The sequence below is a fragment of the Vipera ursinii genome (genome assembly GCF_947247035.1).
Source record: "Vipera ursinii genome assembly, chromosome: 4".
Classification (NCBI taxonomy): Eukaryota; Metazoa; Chordata; class Lepidosauria; order Squamata; family Viperidae; genus Vipera; species Vipera ursinii.
In genome coordinates, this window is record NC_139514.1 from 119,961,506 (window position 1) to 119,975,721 (window position 14,216).

At 48.8% G+C, this 14,216-nt stretch overlaps 2 protein-coding genes across 2 annotated transcripts in view; one reads left to right on the plus strand and one right to left on the minus strand.

Annotated features, from left to right (window-relative positions):
- The window catches only part of WDFY4 (WDFY family member 4), a 93,490-nt gene that overhangs the window by 17,309 nt on the left and 61,965 nt on the right, over positions 1 to 14,216 (minus strand). The window contains exons 48-51 of the mRNA XM_083362781.1: positions 5,220 to 5,262; positions 2,757 to 2,876; positions 2,482 to 2,599; positions 1,971 to 2,080 (exon numbers count right to left, since the gene is read on the minus strand). Of these exons, the coding sequence (XP_083218907.1) occupies positions 1,971 to 2,080; positions 2,482 to 2,599; positions 2,757 to 2,876; positions 5,220 to 5,262 (391 nt within the window). The remainder of the gene's footprint in view (positions 1 to 1,970; positions 2,081 to 2,481; positions 2,600 to 2,756; positions 2,877 to 5,219; positions 5,263 to 14,216) is intronic.
- On the plus strand, positions 10,420 to 11,190 carry LRRC18 (leucine rich repeat containing 18; the record flags this gene model as incomplete). The annotated part of the gene is made up of 1 exon (XM_083362782.1): positions 10,420 to 11,190. One exon carries the CDS (start codon positions 10,420 to 10,422, stop codon positions 11,188 to 11,190), a length of 771 nt encoding a protein of 256 aa, XP_083218908.1.

Here is a 14,216-nt window from a genome sequence, read left to right on the forward strand (position 1 = left end):
TTCTCTGGGGTGTAAGGCCCGGGAGCCAAACTTCTTCCCTCAACCTGCAGAACGTAGAGGCGGCAAAGGTTCTGACTCCTTGCTGAAGGGGAAACTGACATATTTTCATGATCACAGCTGGATAAAGCTCCCTTCGAGGGATTTAGCACTTCATGGTGAGTTAGGAAACTCGGAATATTCTCCAGCCCAGAGAATTGTTCCTACAATGCATGAACCTTATTCCTGTTTGCTTCATTTGCAACTGTCACCTCTCCTACAATCCATTTCTGTTTTCTGCCTGTCAGTTTTTAATGTTTTAAAAGATTTTTTTTTACTTTTTTCTATAACAATAAGGGAAATTGGAAGGTTTTTCTTTAGCTCGTGTTATTGTATAATGTCCCTTTGTTATGCAAGGCATTAGACTAGAAGGGATTTGCAGATCGAGGTCACAGATTCCTTCCATGTCTTTTGTCCCGTGTCCTGCATCGCTTCACACTTAGCAAAGTATATTTGACAGTAGCACTTTATTCATAACATAGTTTCATATTTCTGCTGTTAGTTTAAGCAATACTGGGGGGTTTTCATAGTGCTGGAGTGAACTATTCCATTTATTTATTCATTCATTCATTTTTAGAAGCTCTAACCCTCCTCACAGAAATGAAATGCTGCCAGACGGCCGTGCCAGCAGCGGTTGCCAATTGAAACTGGCGCAAGGGTTTGCCTGACCTCGACCTTGGCTGGTTCAGAAGACCCAGATCAAAGGAAGGGCTCATTCTTGGCTCGCCGCAACTGAGGGGTAACGGTGCCCAGAGCGTTTGTTTCTGCTGGGCCTTGACGATGTCCCCTCCTCATTCCTCTCCTGTTAATGAAGAAGCTGGCCTCCATTCTTAGCTGTCCGTAGTTCTTACCATTTCCTGATGCTCTGATCTGGTTGACAACTAGTGGTGAGGGGCAGGAGGGGCTGCCCGGTTCCTGTCGGGTACTTTAGGAAGCTGCAGGAAAATTTCCACACCGATACCGACATCCCCCACCCCCACCTACCACTCCCTGTGCTCCACGTCTATTTTGGCAATGAAAATTGGACCCCTGACTTCCACAGAGACTCCTGCAATGCAGTTTTTAAAGAACTCCAAAGCAAGGACTCCTTTCGAAAGAGCACCGGACTGACTGCTCATACTACACGGAAGTTGAATTTAAATCTTACTACTGTTCAATTGAGGGATGCGGTGGCTCAGTGGGTTAGGACGCTGAGCTTGTCGATCAGAAGATCGGCAGTTTAGCGGGTCGAATCCCGAGTGCCACATAACAGAGTGAGCACCTGTTACTCATCCCAGCTTCTGCCAACCTAGCAGTGCGGAAGCACGTAAAAATGCAAGTAGAAAAATAGGGACCGCTACAGTGGGAAGGTAACAGCGTTCCGTGCGCCTTTGGCGTCTAGTCATGCCGGCCACATGACCACGGAGACGTCCTCGGACAAGCGCTGGCTCTTTGGCTTTAAAACGGAGATAAGCGCCGGCCCCTAGAGTCGGAAACGACTAGCACGCATGTGCGGGGGAACCTTTACCTTTACCTTTACTGTTCAATTGCTTTAGGGTAAATTATAGGCTGTTTTGTGTTTTGTGCAGGGTACTTTTACTGGTAGGCAACAGGAAAAAAGATGAATGAAAGAAATAGTGGGGGGGGACAGAGAAATTAAGATGAAGACTGAGCCTGTCGCGTAAATAACTTTCTTGCTGGGCTGTTGAGTTCTCAGCTACCTTCGAAGGCAACCCTTGGCTACAGCTTTTCCGTGTGGCTTCCAGGTTTCTCTAGGCTTGCACAGCTCCTTGCAACCCTCCCTGCTGCACGCATCCATTTGCTACCAGAAGTGCCGGGGGGGGGCTTGTGCAGCTCAAAAGCTCCCAATTTCATCAGAGCCTTTGCCACGGGTGTCAACCCGCCCACCCACTCCCACGTTTGGAAGACCCCACCTTGTGCAAAGCTCAGCCCACCTGCAAAGATCGGAAGGTTTCTGTGAACGGCTCCAGGCGGACCAGGTAGGAAGCCACGATCATGGCGGAGGAGTAGTGGGTGCAGTAGTGACTCCGAGCAGAGAGGTTACCTACAAGCAGGAAAAAATCCCAGTTTATGGACTTCGTTTCTGGATAAATCAATTGGTTTCGATTTCTTCAAAATCAAGCAATCCCCGAAATGTGTAATAATGTGTCTCATCAAGCAAGTTTTCATTCGCGTCTTTAACCAAAGCAGGCTCCTGATCAGGGCTGACCGATGGCTCAGGAAGACGCCGGACCGGTAGTCAGTTCTAGTGGGCTACACTTGCTCATGCCAACCCCCACCCACCCACCCCATTCTATCCAGCTCCTAATTCTCCGCTCAGTTTTGTGAGGACAACCTTGCTGCTGCTTCCAGTTTGTTCCGGACCTTCTTGCCAAAAAGACAAGTGGGGTGGGGGGAGTGGGGATTTGGGGAACAGCATGGTGATGCTGGAAGTGAGACCTGTACCTTCAGTCTTCTCCACTTCTTTGAAGCGCTGGATGAATTTCTCTTTCCTCTCCTCCGTCTGTGCCCCCATGGGCTTGGAGAGGTCACGGAAGGTCTTGGGATCGGCCAAGTCCAGAGTCTGGGACGCAAACGCAACATTGCTTTACCTATCAGCCTGGTGGGGCAGGGGTTCCGGTCACTGACCGGAGGCACTTTCTACGGACTGCTGTGTCCTTCTAGCTACATTCTCGGTCAACCAAACCCCGGTGCAGCCACCTAACCGGGAAGGGGCTCACCTGGGAGTGGTAGTCTGCAAGCACCCAGGGAAAGACGGGGTACTGCATGAGGTCGCTGTGGGTCCGTCCCGCCAGGGTGTTCAGGTGCATGAGGTACTCAAAGTTGCCGATCTCTCTCCTCTGCCAGGCCATGAAAACAAGGAGCGTTGGCTCAGCTGCAGGGCTGCCTCCCAGTGAAACGGGCCGATCGGTTGCCTCGTTTGCTAAGCGAGTTTCCCCAGGACGGCCGCCACTGACTTTTCAGCCAGTTTCTCTAGCTTTCTTTGGCGCCCTTTCCTGTGGATGCCTGTAGCCACGTTTGGGAAGGAAAACAGCCTCCCACCCTCCCTCCCACCCTTCCAGGAAACCCACCATGAACGGAAGGAAATGGCGAGAGAGGACAAGAATGGCGCCAAGGGCTAAGCGGATGAGATCCTGCCTGCCTGAGGGCATCTCCTAGACCAGAGGCCCCCAACCTTTTAGGCACCAGGGACCGGTTCTGTGGACAGAGGTTTTTCCACGGACCAGAGGGGGGCGTTGTGGGCTGTCTGCATCCCACGGATGGGGCTTTGCTTGTTTGTGCGGACCGGTTGCCGGCATGCTGCGGCCCAGTACCGGTCCACGGACCGCAGTTGGGGACCCCTGTCCTAGACCTCTTGTGAGGCCAGCACCCGAAGCCCATCACTCAGTACTTTTCTCATAACCCATGAGCTATAAAATCAGGTATAAAACCATGGCTTTTGCTCTTATTTTTGTTGTTTTTTAATATATATATATAATTATCACAGGTCTCAGTCCCTGAGCATACGCTGCATGGTCCGTACGGTGAAAGAGGGCTATAAGAAGAGGCGCTCGCAATTCTGCATGAGCTTCCAACAGTTCTCCTGGCTCCAGTTGGGAAATAGGCTTAAATGAGGATGCGAGAGGGGCCCATTCTGGTAATAGGTTCGATTAGGAGCTGATTTCCAGAAGCTGCTGCAAAGATAGAACTCAAATATTTCTCCCAAACGTCTGCTAAAATTCCACAGTCAGTTGTGGGTCCACTGTGTAACAAATCCCCTTCTAATCTAATGCCAAAAATTGGCAGAATTTTTCAACGTAACAGCTGATATTATTTGCTATCAATTCTCTCTCAGGGTGTTCATTTTTTCCCTTTCTAATGAAGGCTTTATATTGTATTTTCTGCCAGCTCAATGTCTGTGGAGGAACGGGGCAGTTCCCCCCCCCCCGCTCGAGTGCCTTGTAGCTGGGGCTTTTGTGTCTTCCTGCATTCAAGATTAAACCCACACTTAGAGTTAGGACACCTGCAACGTCTCCAAATACGGCCCTGACGCAAGGTCACAAGGGCTTCGAATTAGTGTCCAGAATTGCTCATCAGCTATTTCTGATTAATCGGCTGATATCGTTGCTACCTTAACTTGGTGAAACCCGAATCTAGTGAACCAGACTCGTCTCCTGCTCAAGGAAGACCACCAAAGCCTTGGATCGCCCTTTTCTGCCAGATAAAGCTGGATTCGAATCAACCAGTTGAAAGTCCAAGTTAGGAGCTTGAAGGTGGCATCGGACTGTAAACCCATCGACTGAATAAACAGCCTACATCGGACTACAATAGAATCGATGGCTAAGTTAGTCTCCACTTGTCTATTCGCCACTTGGGCAAAGCACAGCCCTCCCATATATCACAAAATCCATCTTTTGATTCCAACCCAAAGTATAATTATCCCCAGCACTCATTATCCAGTGATATACTATCAAACCATACATACAACCTCTAGTGCCTTTCGAACTCACCGAGGCATGGAAGTCTCCTGCTATGATAGCAGCTGCTTATGAATGAGCCCTCAAAAACAGGCCTTTCTATCATTCCAAATTATCCCAAGCCACGGTAGAGGAGTGCAGATATTAACAACTGGGAAGTGTTTCATTTGAATATGACTAATTAGAAACAAATTGGCTCAGGACTGTAATCCAACGAGAAAAACTTTGTTTGGGACAAAGATTTTTGGGATATCCCTTTGGCCAAATATCACGGGTGCTGGAAATAGCTCCGAGCCCAGGAGAGACAGCCATTTCCTTCTAACGTAGCTCAGGACTTCTGGCACACAAGTGGGCAGCAGCCTGGATTGGGCCGGACAGATCAAGAACAAGAAAGGCAGTTTCTAACCAGCAGGCAAAGATTTTAGGACCAGCTCTCTCCTCCTCCTCCTCCTCCTCCTCCTCCTCCTCCTCCTCCTCCTCCTCCTCCTCCTCCTCCTCCTCCTCGCCAGCCTCAGAGGGCTCCCATGCTTGCTCCCTGCTTTTGCATATAAACTTCTTAACTCTATGGCTTGTACAGAAATAGCACTATTCTTCCTGGCTCAGATGTAGAGAGTGAAGCACTTTTTGTAAAGTTTGGTATGTACAGAATACTCAACTGTGAAGAAAATAAACTTAAAAAATTAATTGACGGTGAATGATTTCAGTGGAACGGAAAAAAGATTTTACCTGCCACTTCAACTGCATGGACTTTTTTTCCCTTGATTGTTTTCTGCAAAAAATAAATAAATAACATTGTATCACTCACATTTCCTTTTCTAATGAGCACAGAACTGGAACAAAACCCGATCTGTGCAAATCAACCTTAATTTCATTGGAGATCTGAGATTCAAAGAAGACCTGATTCGATTTGTGTCTGAAATCTGAACGCAAACTTGGTCAGTTTAAGCATCAACGTGAAAGGAAGCCCAACTCCCTTAGCAGCTGTTGATGATGTCGCCTAGTTTGGGTCATGAAACGTCTGCAAGAAAACCACCCGGCTCAGAGAGCACCGAGGATCCCTCGGCTCAACCCTGAGCTGCCAATATTCTCCTCCATCAAAAGTGTAAGCCCGTTGCAATCACCAGATGTTATGCTTAATGACCATGTCTCTTAGCAGCAGAATTGCCAGTCCTAACTGGGGTCATGAAGTGAGGACTACCTGTAAAAGTATGCAGTACAAATGAGGAAGAAGTGGGGGGATTTGGGTCTGGCAATGGTGGGTGTGGAAAGGATTCCAGAACTGCAGCTGATCCCGAGATAAATGAGGCTCAGCAGCGTAATGTGGCCTCAAACAGGCCACCACTTTTCCAGAGGGTGGGGGCTCCTCCTCACCGGAAGGGTCCAAACAGAAGCTGGACAGCCATCGGTAGAAATGACTTCATTGCCCCCCCTCCACCACCCTGAGCCAGGGGCCCTGCGGTGACTCTCTGCTTGCAAGGAATGCAAATGAACACGCTTGCTGCAGCATTCAGACATGTCTTGACTCTCCACCGGAGAAAAAGACGACGCTCTCTCTTCTGCTGCGGTGTCACCGCAATGATCTCACAGACATGGTGGAGCTTCTTGCAAGCCACCCTGGAATGGTTCCAGCCCCAGTTCGCCAGTCCACAAGCCCCGGCCGGGGCTGTTGGGAGGCTGAAGGCGCTTCCTCTTAATAGGAAGGGGCTGGTTCCCCAGGCCCGGGAGGTGGGGCTGGCCTGGCTGGGCTGCCTTTGAACTTGCCCGTTGGCAACGAGGCCGTGTTGTGTGATCTCCAAGGGCTTGGAATTTCCTGTCGCTTAGATACCCAGTTTCACAGGCGGCATCACAACAGCTGACTACAATATCACAGGAACAGGGTAAGTCACCCTCTCTTGAAGCAAGCAGGTTGGCAATTGTTTTAAATTACTGTTTCAGTTTTAGAATTTGTGGGCCAGCGAATATCAAATGAGAGTTTTTCAAAGATTTATCTCCAAACACTGGCAGAGAAATTCTCCATTAATCAGAGAAGAGTCTTGGAAGAATGGGTTTGCCAAGAAAGCATGAGGCCAGGCAATTTCTTAAAAATAAATAAATAAATACTTGTTTTCTTGTTGATTCTCTGTGTACAGTAGAATCTACAAGTCCGAATTGGGAACTGCAGGCTCCATTTAATTTAAAGCAGCCTGTTATTCGGAAGTAAAGCTATTGAAGCGTTACTCAGCAATCTAGGAAATTGAGCAATCTGGTGAGGCTGCAAGGGATGGTAGGAAACCTTTAAGGTTACATCACTCTTGGGTTAGACAGGCGCTCCAAACGGGCTGCAATCCTCAGTAAGTGCCATGTATTGTGGAAGTTTTGGTGACAGCTGTGACCCCTAGGAAAGCCCCTCTGAATCCTTTCTTGGCCACTCTGGTTCAGAGCTGATTGCACGGAACAAAAGAAAAATTTGCCAGCTCCCGGAGGAGACAGAGTTTTCCAGAGCTTAGGATTTTGACAGTTCACCTGTGACTTTGAGGGGAAGTACCTGGCTGCGTGCTGGCTTAGTGATTCTAGCATTTACACAAACACTAAGTCTACAAAGGAGAATTTCCAAATATTTTATTGTCTAATTCAGAAATCTTACTTTTGCAAACCATCTTGGCTTTTTTGACCCCAGCCATAGGGCTCCTGGCACGCATCCATTCCTCCTGGTGGTTGCCTGTTAATCTACATCTGCACAAACACACTAAGCAGCATTAAGGCAGGAGTTAGACTAATTCTTACTCTCTTTGTCCGTCTTATTAATTTTGATTAAAAAGTGAGCAATTAAAAGATCAAAGCAGATTTCAGATGAAGTGGGGCGCTTGTAAAAAGTTTTTCTAATACTTCTAAAACACTCGCTCCTCAGTAAAATCAAGGCGAGCCTGGCCAGACGGTGACCCAAGAATGCCTTCGCCCACCTCTTTCTTTTCTCCTCTGAATGAATTTTAGGGCGAAGAGAGGAACCCGGCCCAGACACCCACACTCACACTGTATTGTTCAGGTGGGTTATTGAGACAAACGCAAAGCCATCGCTTCCCTCTGCTCTCGCTGGAGGTCCCTGGAGTTGCACATGATTAATGAGCAGTCGAAAAGCCTGAAGCGCTTGTAACGGAAGCCTTCTAATGGAGAAGTGTGTTCTAAACAAATCTACATTCTTTTACAAACAATCATTTATCAAAACAGTGATCTGACTCCTCACAATTAAATGTGGAGAGTTTGGATCAGCTGGGGATAAGCCAACCGGAACCTCGGCTCTCCCAGAACAGCCACCAGCTTATCCCTGCTTCTTTCCTGGCCTTTTCTGGGGGGGGGGGGAGGAGAGGGAGGGCGGCTGCTTCTGGAAAGCTGTCCTGCCCTCCGACCCCTCGAGAGACCCGCCTGTCTGGAGGAGCCACGCGGAGGGCCGGGCGTGAGGCACCCTGGCATTTAATGGGTAAAGGCAGAGAGCAGCCTGGGGGGGGCAGCTGTCAGGAGAGCAAGTGAGCTGTACAGGGAGTCCTTGCCTTATGATGGCAATTGGGATCGCTAAGCAATGCAGTCGTAAAGCAGGGCATCACATGACCGCACCGCTTACCGACAGAAATCTTGGCAGTCACGGTGGCTATTGTAACACCAAGCCGCGTGGGTCCATCACGCGGGAAGCTGGGGGAGCCCCAGATAAGAAGCGTGAGGGGGCCGTAGGGGGGAGAGGTGTTAGGATTAGGGCAGCGCTCCCCACTCCCCAAAGCCGCGTTCACCTGACTGCTTCGTCAAGGATGGGCGGACTGGTCCAGGGGAGCTCTGACCAAAGCAGGCAGAGGAGACCAATGCCCTAAAATAAATGATGTGCTGTGAGGCGGCTGTGATGTCTGCCAGCAGTGGCCAACGACCTCACAAACGCGCCCTTCTGATGGCCTCCCCAGGCGCAAATACCCAGGGCAGGCTGGGGGATCCTGGAGGGCCAGGTGAGTGCCGCTGCTGCTGCTGCTGCCTGGGCCTCTGCTGCCGGGCCGGGGCGAGGAATCAGCCGAGCCAGAAGCAGCAAGAGTGTCCCACCCCGCTCGGCCTCAGGCAGCAGAGCCTCGGGGGGGGGGGTAGTCACGCTTGCTTTATGTTTGCTGTTATCCTAATATTTAGTGGTCTCCAACTCTCCAAGCCTGGCAATTCGCCTCAAGTAACAAGGCTACGCAGGCTAAGGGCAAGATGGATCCCGGTTTGTGGGACCATAAAATCTGGTAGAAGTTTAACTTGTCCTTCGCCAGAGATCAGGCTGGGGACTTTGGGCCACCTGAGGAGGAAAACCTGGCCTTCCTCTCCTGCCGCAGGCCGAGCCGTCTCCCTCTCCCCCTCTCCCAGCCCCCCCCCAGGACTGGGACCTGGGTGAGAAGGAACGCTCGCTCGGCAAAGGGACCTCGGCTGGACTAGGGACGCCAGGCGTAAGCAGAAGGCGGCAATGGCAAACCACTCTGATAATGTTTTAAGAAAATAGCTTAACTTGTGATGATGTCACTAGGATTCAAGTCTCAACTTGAAGTAAACCTTATTTCGACGCAGCAAAACTGTCGCATAAAGACTGAAATAGATCTAGTATATTTCTAAAAATGAACCCTTGAAAGCCTTACAAGCTTCTATCTCTGCTCCCCAAGTGGCAGATCCATAATCGGTGATACAGGATGCCGCTTCCCCTAAAAATCCTTTAATTATAGATGTACCTCCTTACTTTGCTACAGGGAGCAAAATCAGCCATGAATTGCTGCAGTGTATACATGAGGAATGTAAAATAAATCATGGTTGACACCTACGTGAGCCAGTATTTTTCCTTTCTGTGGAAAATGTACAAGCTCCCACTGAATTTGTCTAATGAAAGGATCATATAATGCTTTCCACAAATGCTTCTCATAAACATACTGGCTAGGCTCCTTTTGGCTACAATAAAAAAAATCATTTTATTGGCTGGCTATAATCCATGGGTTTTACGGCAGTTCTGCTTGCCGCTTTAACCACAGAGATGAAGCATGAAAACATCTGATATCAAAGTATGCCAGAGGATTGTCTATCATGTGTAAATTAGTGTCACTGAAAAGTAATTATTTGAATATGACTTTAATTCATATATTGTTAGGTACAAATTGCCTTCCTTTGCTTTAGCCAGTGAATGAGCCATGGATGGCCTTATAAACTATAAATCTTATTCCCTAAGCTGGTACACCAGTTGTAATTCCAAGCCAATTACATGTCCGAACTGCACCAGTTCCAAGCAACAACAGTTAAAACCACAATCTGTGCTGGTAGCTGTACAACTTTTGTTTCATTTAAGACTCCTTAGAATAAAAGAATATTATTCTACTTCTACCACAAACTTTGAAATGATAAACACTTTCCGATTAAGATCACTGCAGCAACTCTCTGAAATACTAATATATATCCATGCATAATGTAATATTTTCAAATATTATCGTGAACCTAGTAGTAAGATAGGTTTGAAAGTCATTTTATAGATGATATTTGCTTCCCTAAGCTTGCCTCGCTGTGAGGAAAACGATGTACATATTTGTACAGGTATCAGTTAGAACACGTAGAGATGACAGAACACATATTTATAGAACAAGTATTACCATGAGAAGCAAAGTATGACCAGTTATCAAGATCCTGATGCTCAGCCCATTTTAGCAGCTCCCTCCCACCTCCAACTGGTGGAGAGAAGAGGTGCTTTTCTGTCTTGGCGGAGCAGAGCCACTCTGCCTCCCCAGCCTCCCTCTGCAACCGGCCCCAGCAGCCCCGCAGGCTGGGCAGGTGGGCGCTGGAGGAGGGGTCCCCTCTCCTGGTTAAGTCTGCTGCCCGTCTCTTTGCAGGCTTCTAAGGTCCAGCCCCGAGTGCCACCTGCAGACATCACCAGGACACCTTTCCGTGACCTCCAGCCAGAGAGATGGCCAAGGGAGGAGCCAAACCCCCCAAGGGGAAAAAGGTCACCTTGAAGGTGGCCAAGACCTGTATCAAGATCACCTTTGACGGGAAGCGCCGTCTTGACCTGAGCAAGATGGGCATCACAACCTTCCCCAGGTGCATCCTGAAGCTGGAGGACATTGACGAGCTGGACCTGAGCAGAAACATGATTAAGAAAATCCCGGAGTCGATCGATAAGTTCCAGAACCTGCGCTGGCTGGACTTGCACAGCAACCAGATTGACAAGCTGCCGGAGACCATCGGGAACCTGCAGAACCTCATTTTCCTCAACCTCTCCAACAACAAGCTGACGGCCCGCAGCTTGCCCATGGAGCTGAACCAGCTCAAGAGCCTGCGAAACCTTAACCTGGGCCTCAACCACATTGACAACCTCCCGACCACCCTGGGGGCTTTAAAGGAGCTGCAGGAGGTTGGGGTCTTCGACAACCTGCTGACCCTTATCCCGAACAGCGTTGCAAAGCTCCCCAAGCTGAAGAAGCTAAACGCCAAGAGGAACCCCTTTCCTGGACCCACCGAAGAGGAGATCTTTATTGATAACATCAAGCGCCTCGAGACGCTTTATTTGGTAGAAGAGAAGGACCTTTGCCCCCCGTGCCTGAGGAAATGCCAGGAAGAGAGGGACAAGCTCAACAAGCTGAAGAACACGGTGCCTGCCCCCCTCAGAAAGCCAAACTTCTCAAGCCTCATGACCCCCAACTCCCTGGCAAAGGAGAATCAGGCCGAGTGGAGGTGAAGAGGCCGCCAGGCCCGTCCCTCACCTGAGCGACTCAGCGCAGCGCAGAGGTGGGCGGCCCGCCAGAGCAACTGCGCATCCCTTCCTGAGCAACGATCCCATCTAATAAAAGAGCTCTAGGTCACGTAGGACTTCTATGATGCTCGCAGACCCGTCTCAACCCAGCACACATTCCCATAGCAAGAGACCAGGCTCTAAAGTCTGCCGTGCCCAGCTTCTCTCCAGCTTGCCCTCGCCACCTTCCGAGAGGTGCCCCAGCGGCGAAGGCCTCCCCTTCCCTCTTCTGATCCAAGCGAGGTGGGCTGGGCCTTTGGCCACCAGACACCAGAGGGGCATCCCAAGGCAGCCCAGTGCTAGAGGCACGCTCTCTCCTCCTTCCCAGAGAGGTCCCCAAGGGGATTGGCTGCCAGAGGCAGGAGGCTACCACCCAAAGGAAGGGGCGGCTTTGCATTTTAGAACCAGGCTAGTTTCCCTTTCCAGTTCAAAACGTGGAGTTTGGGAAGAAGAGCCAAGGATTGTCCCCTGTGTCCTTAACCCCTCCATGACTACCAGCATTTAGGAGCTTGAGGTCCTGGATTAGCAAAGTCACAGAGGGGTGAAATCCATTCTTCTGATGATTCTTGCTCCTGGCTAAATCCAGTCAGGGCCCAAGGATCATTAGGGAGCAACCAGGCTGCCTGTTCCAGCACGTCTCTCTCTTACCAACAGATCACACGTTGCACCTCAACATAGCGAACAACAATTGCAATTCTTTGGGCTCCTTTCAAAATTCTTTAGATATTTGGCCTAAGAAAAAATCTCTAACTGCATTTTGAATTTTACAGTATTTTGGTAGCCCTTTGATTGTGAACCTTTAACATCATATCAGCCATTGAAATGTTCTTGGACGTGGGCCTTTTCTTCCCTCACTTGGAAGAGTTAATGCTGGCAACCTTGGTAATTGCATACAGAAATTACTATTTTAAATTGTCCTATTTTATGCCTCAGCTCAAGCCATAATGGAGTTTTGCAGTTTCTCTGTATCTTAGAGTGTCAGATGAATTAGTACATTGAGAATTTCCAAATGAGTTGCTTCTCTAGCGTTTAAACACAACATTGGCCAGGACACAAAACCTTCAGAAAATTCAAAAGATGCACCATTGCAAGCAGAAGAAAAGAGGTTTACAGCCTGGGGCCACAGGCAGCATTCGGGTTATGAAGATGGGTAAGTGATGCCTCGATCATTTGCAATCCAGAGTCACAAGACTTTGCTGTGCATGCAGAAGGGGACTCTGCAACTCAGGTTATGGAGATACTGCATGCTGCACATTTGTTATGGTACCAGTTGTGAGGGTCTTTGCATTACGCTGCCACTATCACATACCGGGCGGCCCCTGTTGTCCGTCCCCCTAGGTACCCCAGACCAGGAAAACAACTCCACAAGAAGGCTAAAACTACATTTGGAGGTTGGCCATAATAACGGAATATAGAAAACCTGGCTGTGCTGTTTTTCCTCTTTCTCCTCCTTGCAGTTCAATGAATTCACAACATGTCTTTGTGGGAGCTGCTTCCAAGTGTTATCTGGATGTTCAGTCCCTTTTGCCTCGGCTCTAGCGTATTTCCATCCAGGTCATCCCTAATCTCTACTTCTGTTGAGCCATTTCACAATAAACCTAGCGTTTATTGTGTACCCACAAAACTCTTATCTGAAAGCGACAATGTGCCAGCACTCAGATGTCTGGCATTTAGTCCTTGCATGCTATCTCATCTGCATTTGAGAACTAGACAAAAGAACGTCATGGATTATCGATAGGGACATGCATGACCCCGAGTCACATTAATGCAGGACATTTGACCGTCTTCTATAAAAACCAAGCCACTTCTGCACAGAGCCTGTCCCTATAGAGGAAATTCCTCTCGAAGGAGCAGCCAAGGAGTTCCAAAATGCATGAGGCACTCCTTCCTCACACACCAGGGATGCTGATTTCCACATGAGGTTTCTGGGCCAAAAGAAAATGCTGGGCACAGGGCAAAAATTGTAACATAACAATCGTAAGTCATTCAGGAGCAATGAACTTCTGTGCTGTGATGAACATATAGTTTCCCAAAACCTTTTCAAGAGGCAAACATAAATTAAATCTACAGCCAATAATTTTGCAAATTTGTCTGCTAACTAGTGCAAATACAGGGATCATATTATCTCTGTACGGTCAGTTTAAGATACTAGCCCTGAAAGTCCTAAATGGCTTAGGGTCTCATGTTGCAAACCTGGCTAGTTGTCAAGACTGGCAGGAAGGGCTCTCTTCAGAAGGCCACCTCCACAGCCTGGTCTTCTCCTGAGCTTCTCCAAGGCTTTGGGACGCGTTGCCTTTCCTCCCTTGCCTCCTCCAAGCCTCTAACGTTTGGCTGGGCTGGGAAATGATTTTAGTATTAATATAATGCTTCTGCTTTTTAACATGCATCCTACTTTCTGTGTTCTGTTAAGTGTTTTGAGTTGGAAAGCAAATGCAGACTATGTACCAGATTAGATTAGATTAGATTAGATTAGATTAGATTAGATTAGATTAGATTAGATTAGATTAGATTAAAGGGAAGGGAAGAAAAACCTGAAGTGAACCATACACTTTGAATCCAAAAAATGCTTCCAGAGACAGGCACTAAAGCCAAGGTTTCTCAGAATAAAACAAAACATCATGAACCAACTTTTCCTGAGAGCTAAATCCAGAGGCTTCCCGGGTCGAGTGCAGCAGTTAAAGGGCAGGAGAGAGGCCCACGCCAGCCAGGTGTCCTGGGGCCAGACTGCTGCCGCCCCCCCCCCACCCCCCCCCAGGCCTAGGAGGAAGGGGCCGAGGATAAATGGCCTCCAGAAACATTGCCATGGAAGCTGCAGGGGTTTGGGGCTTGCTCAGTCAGGTGTCGCCAAGGGTCAGAGAGACACAAAACAGCTGAAATTAAGGCAGAGCCTGAAGCTCAAATGACGCCTGGCATGACAGGATTTAGAAGTGCTGTGTAGTAAATGATCCTGACCTATCTGCGTCCACCAAAGG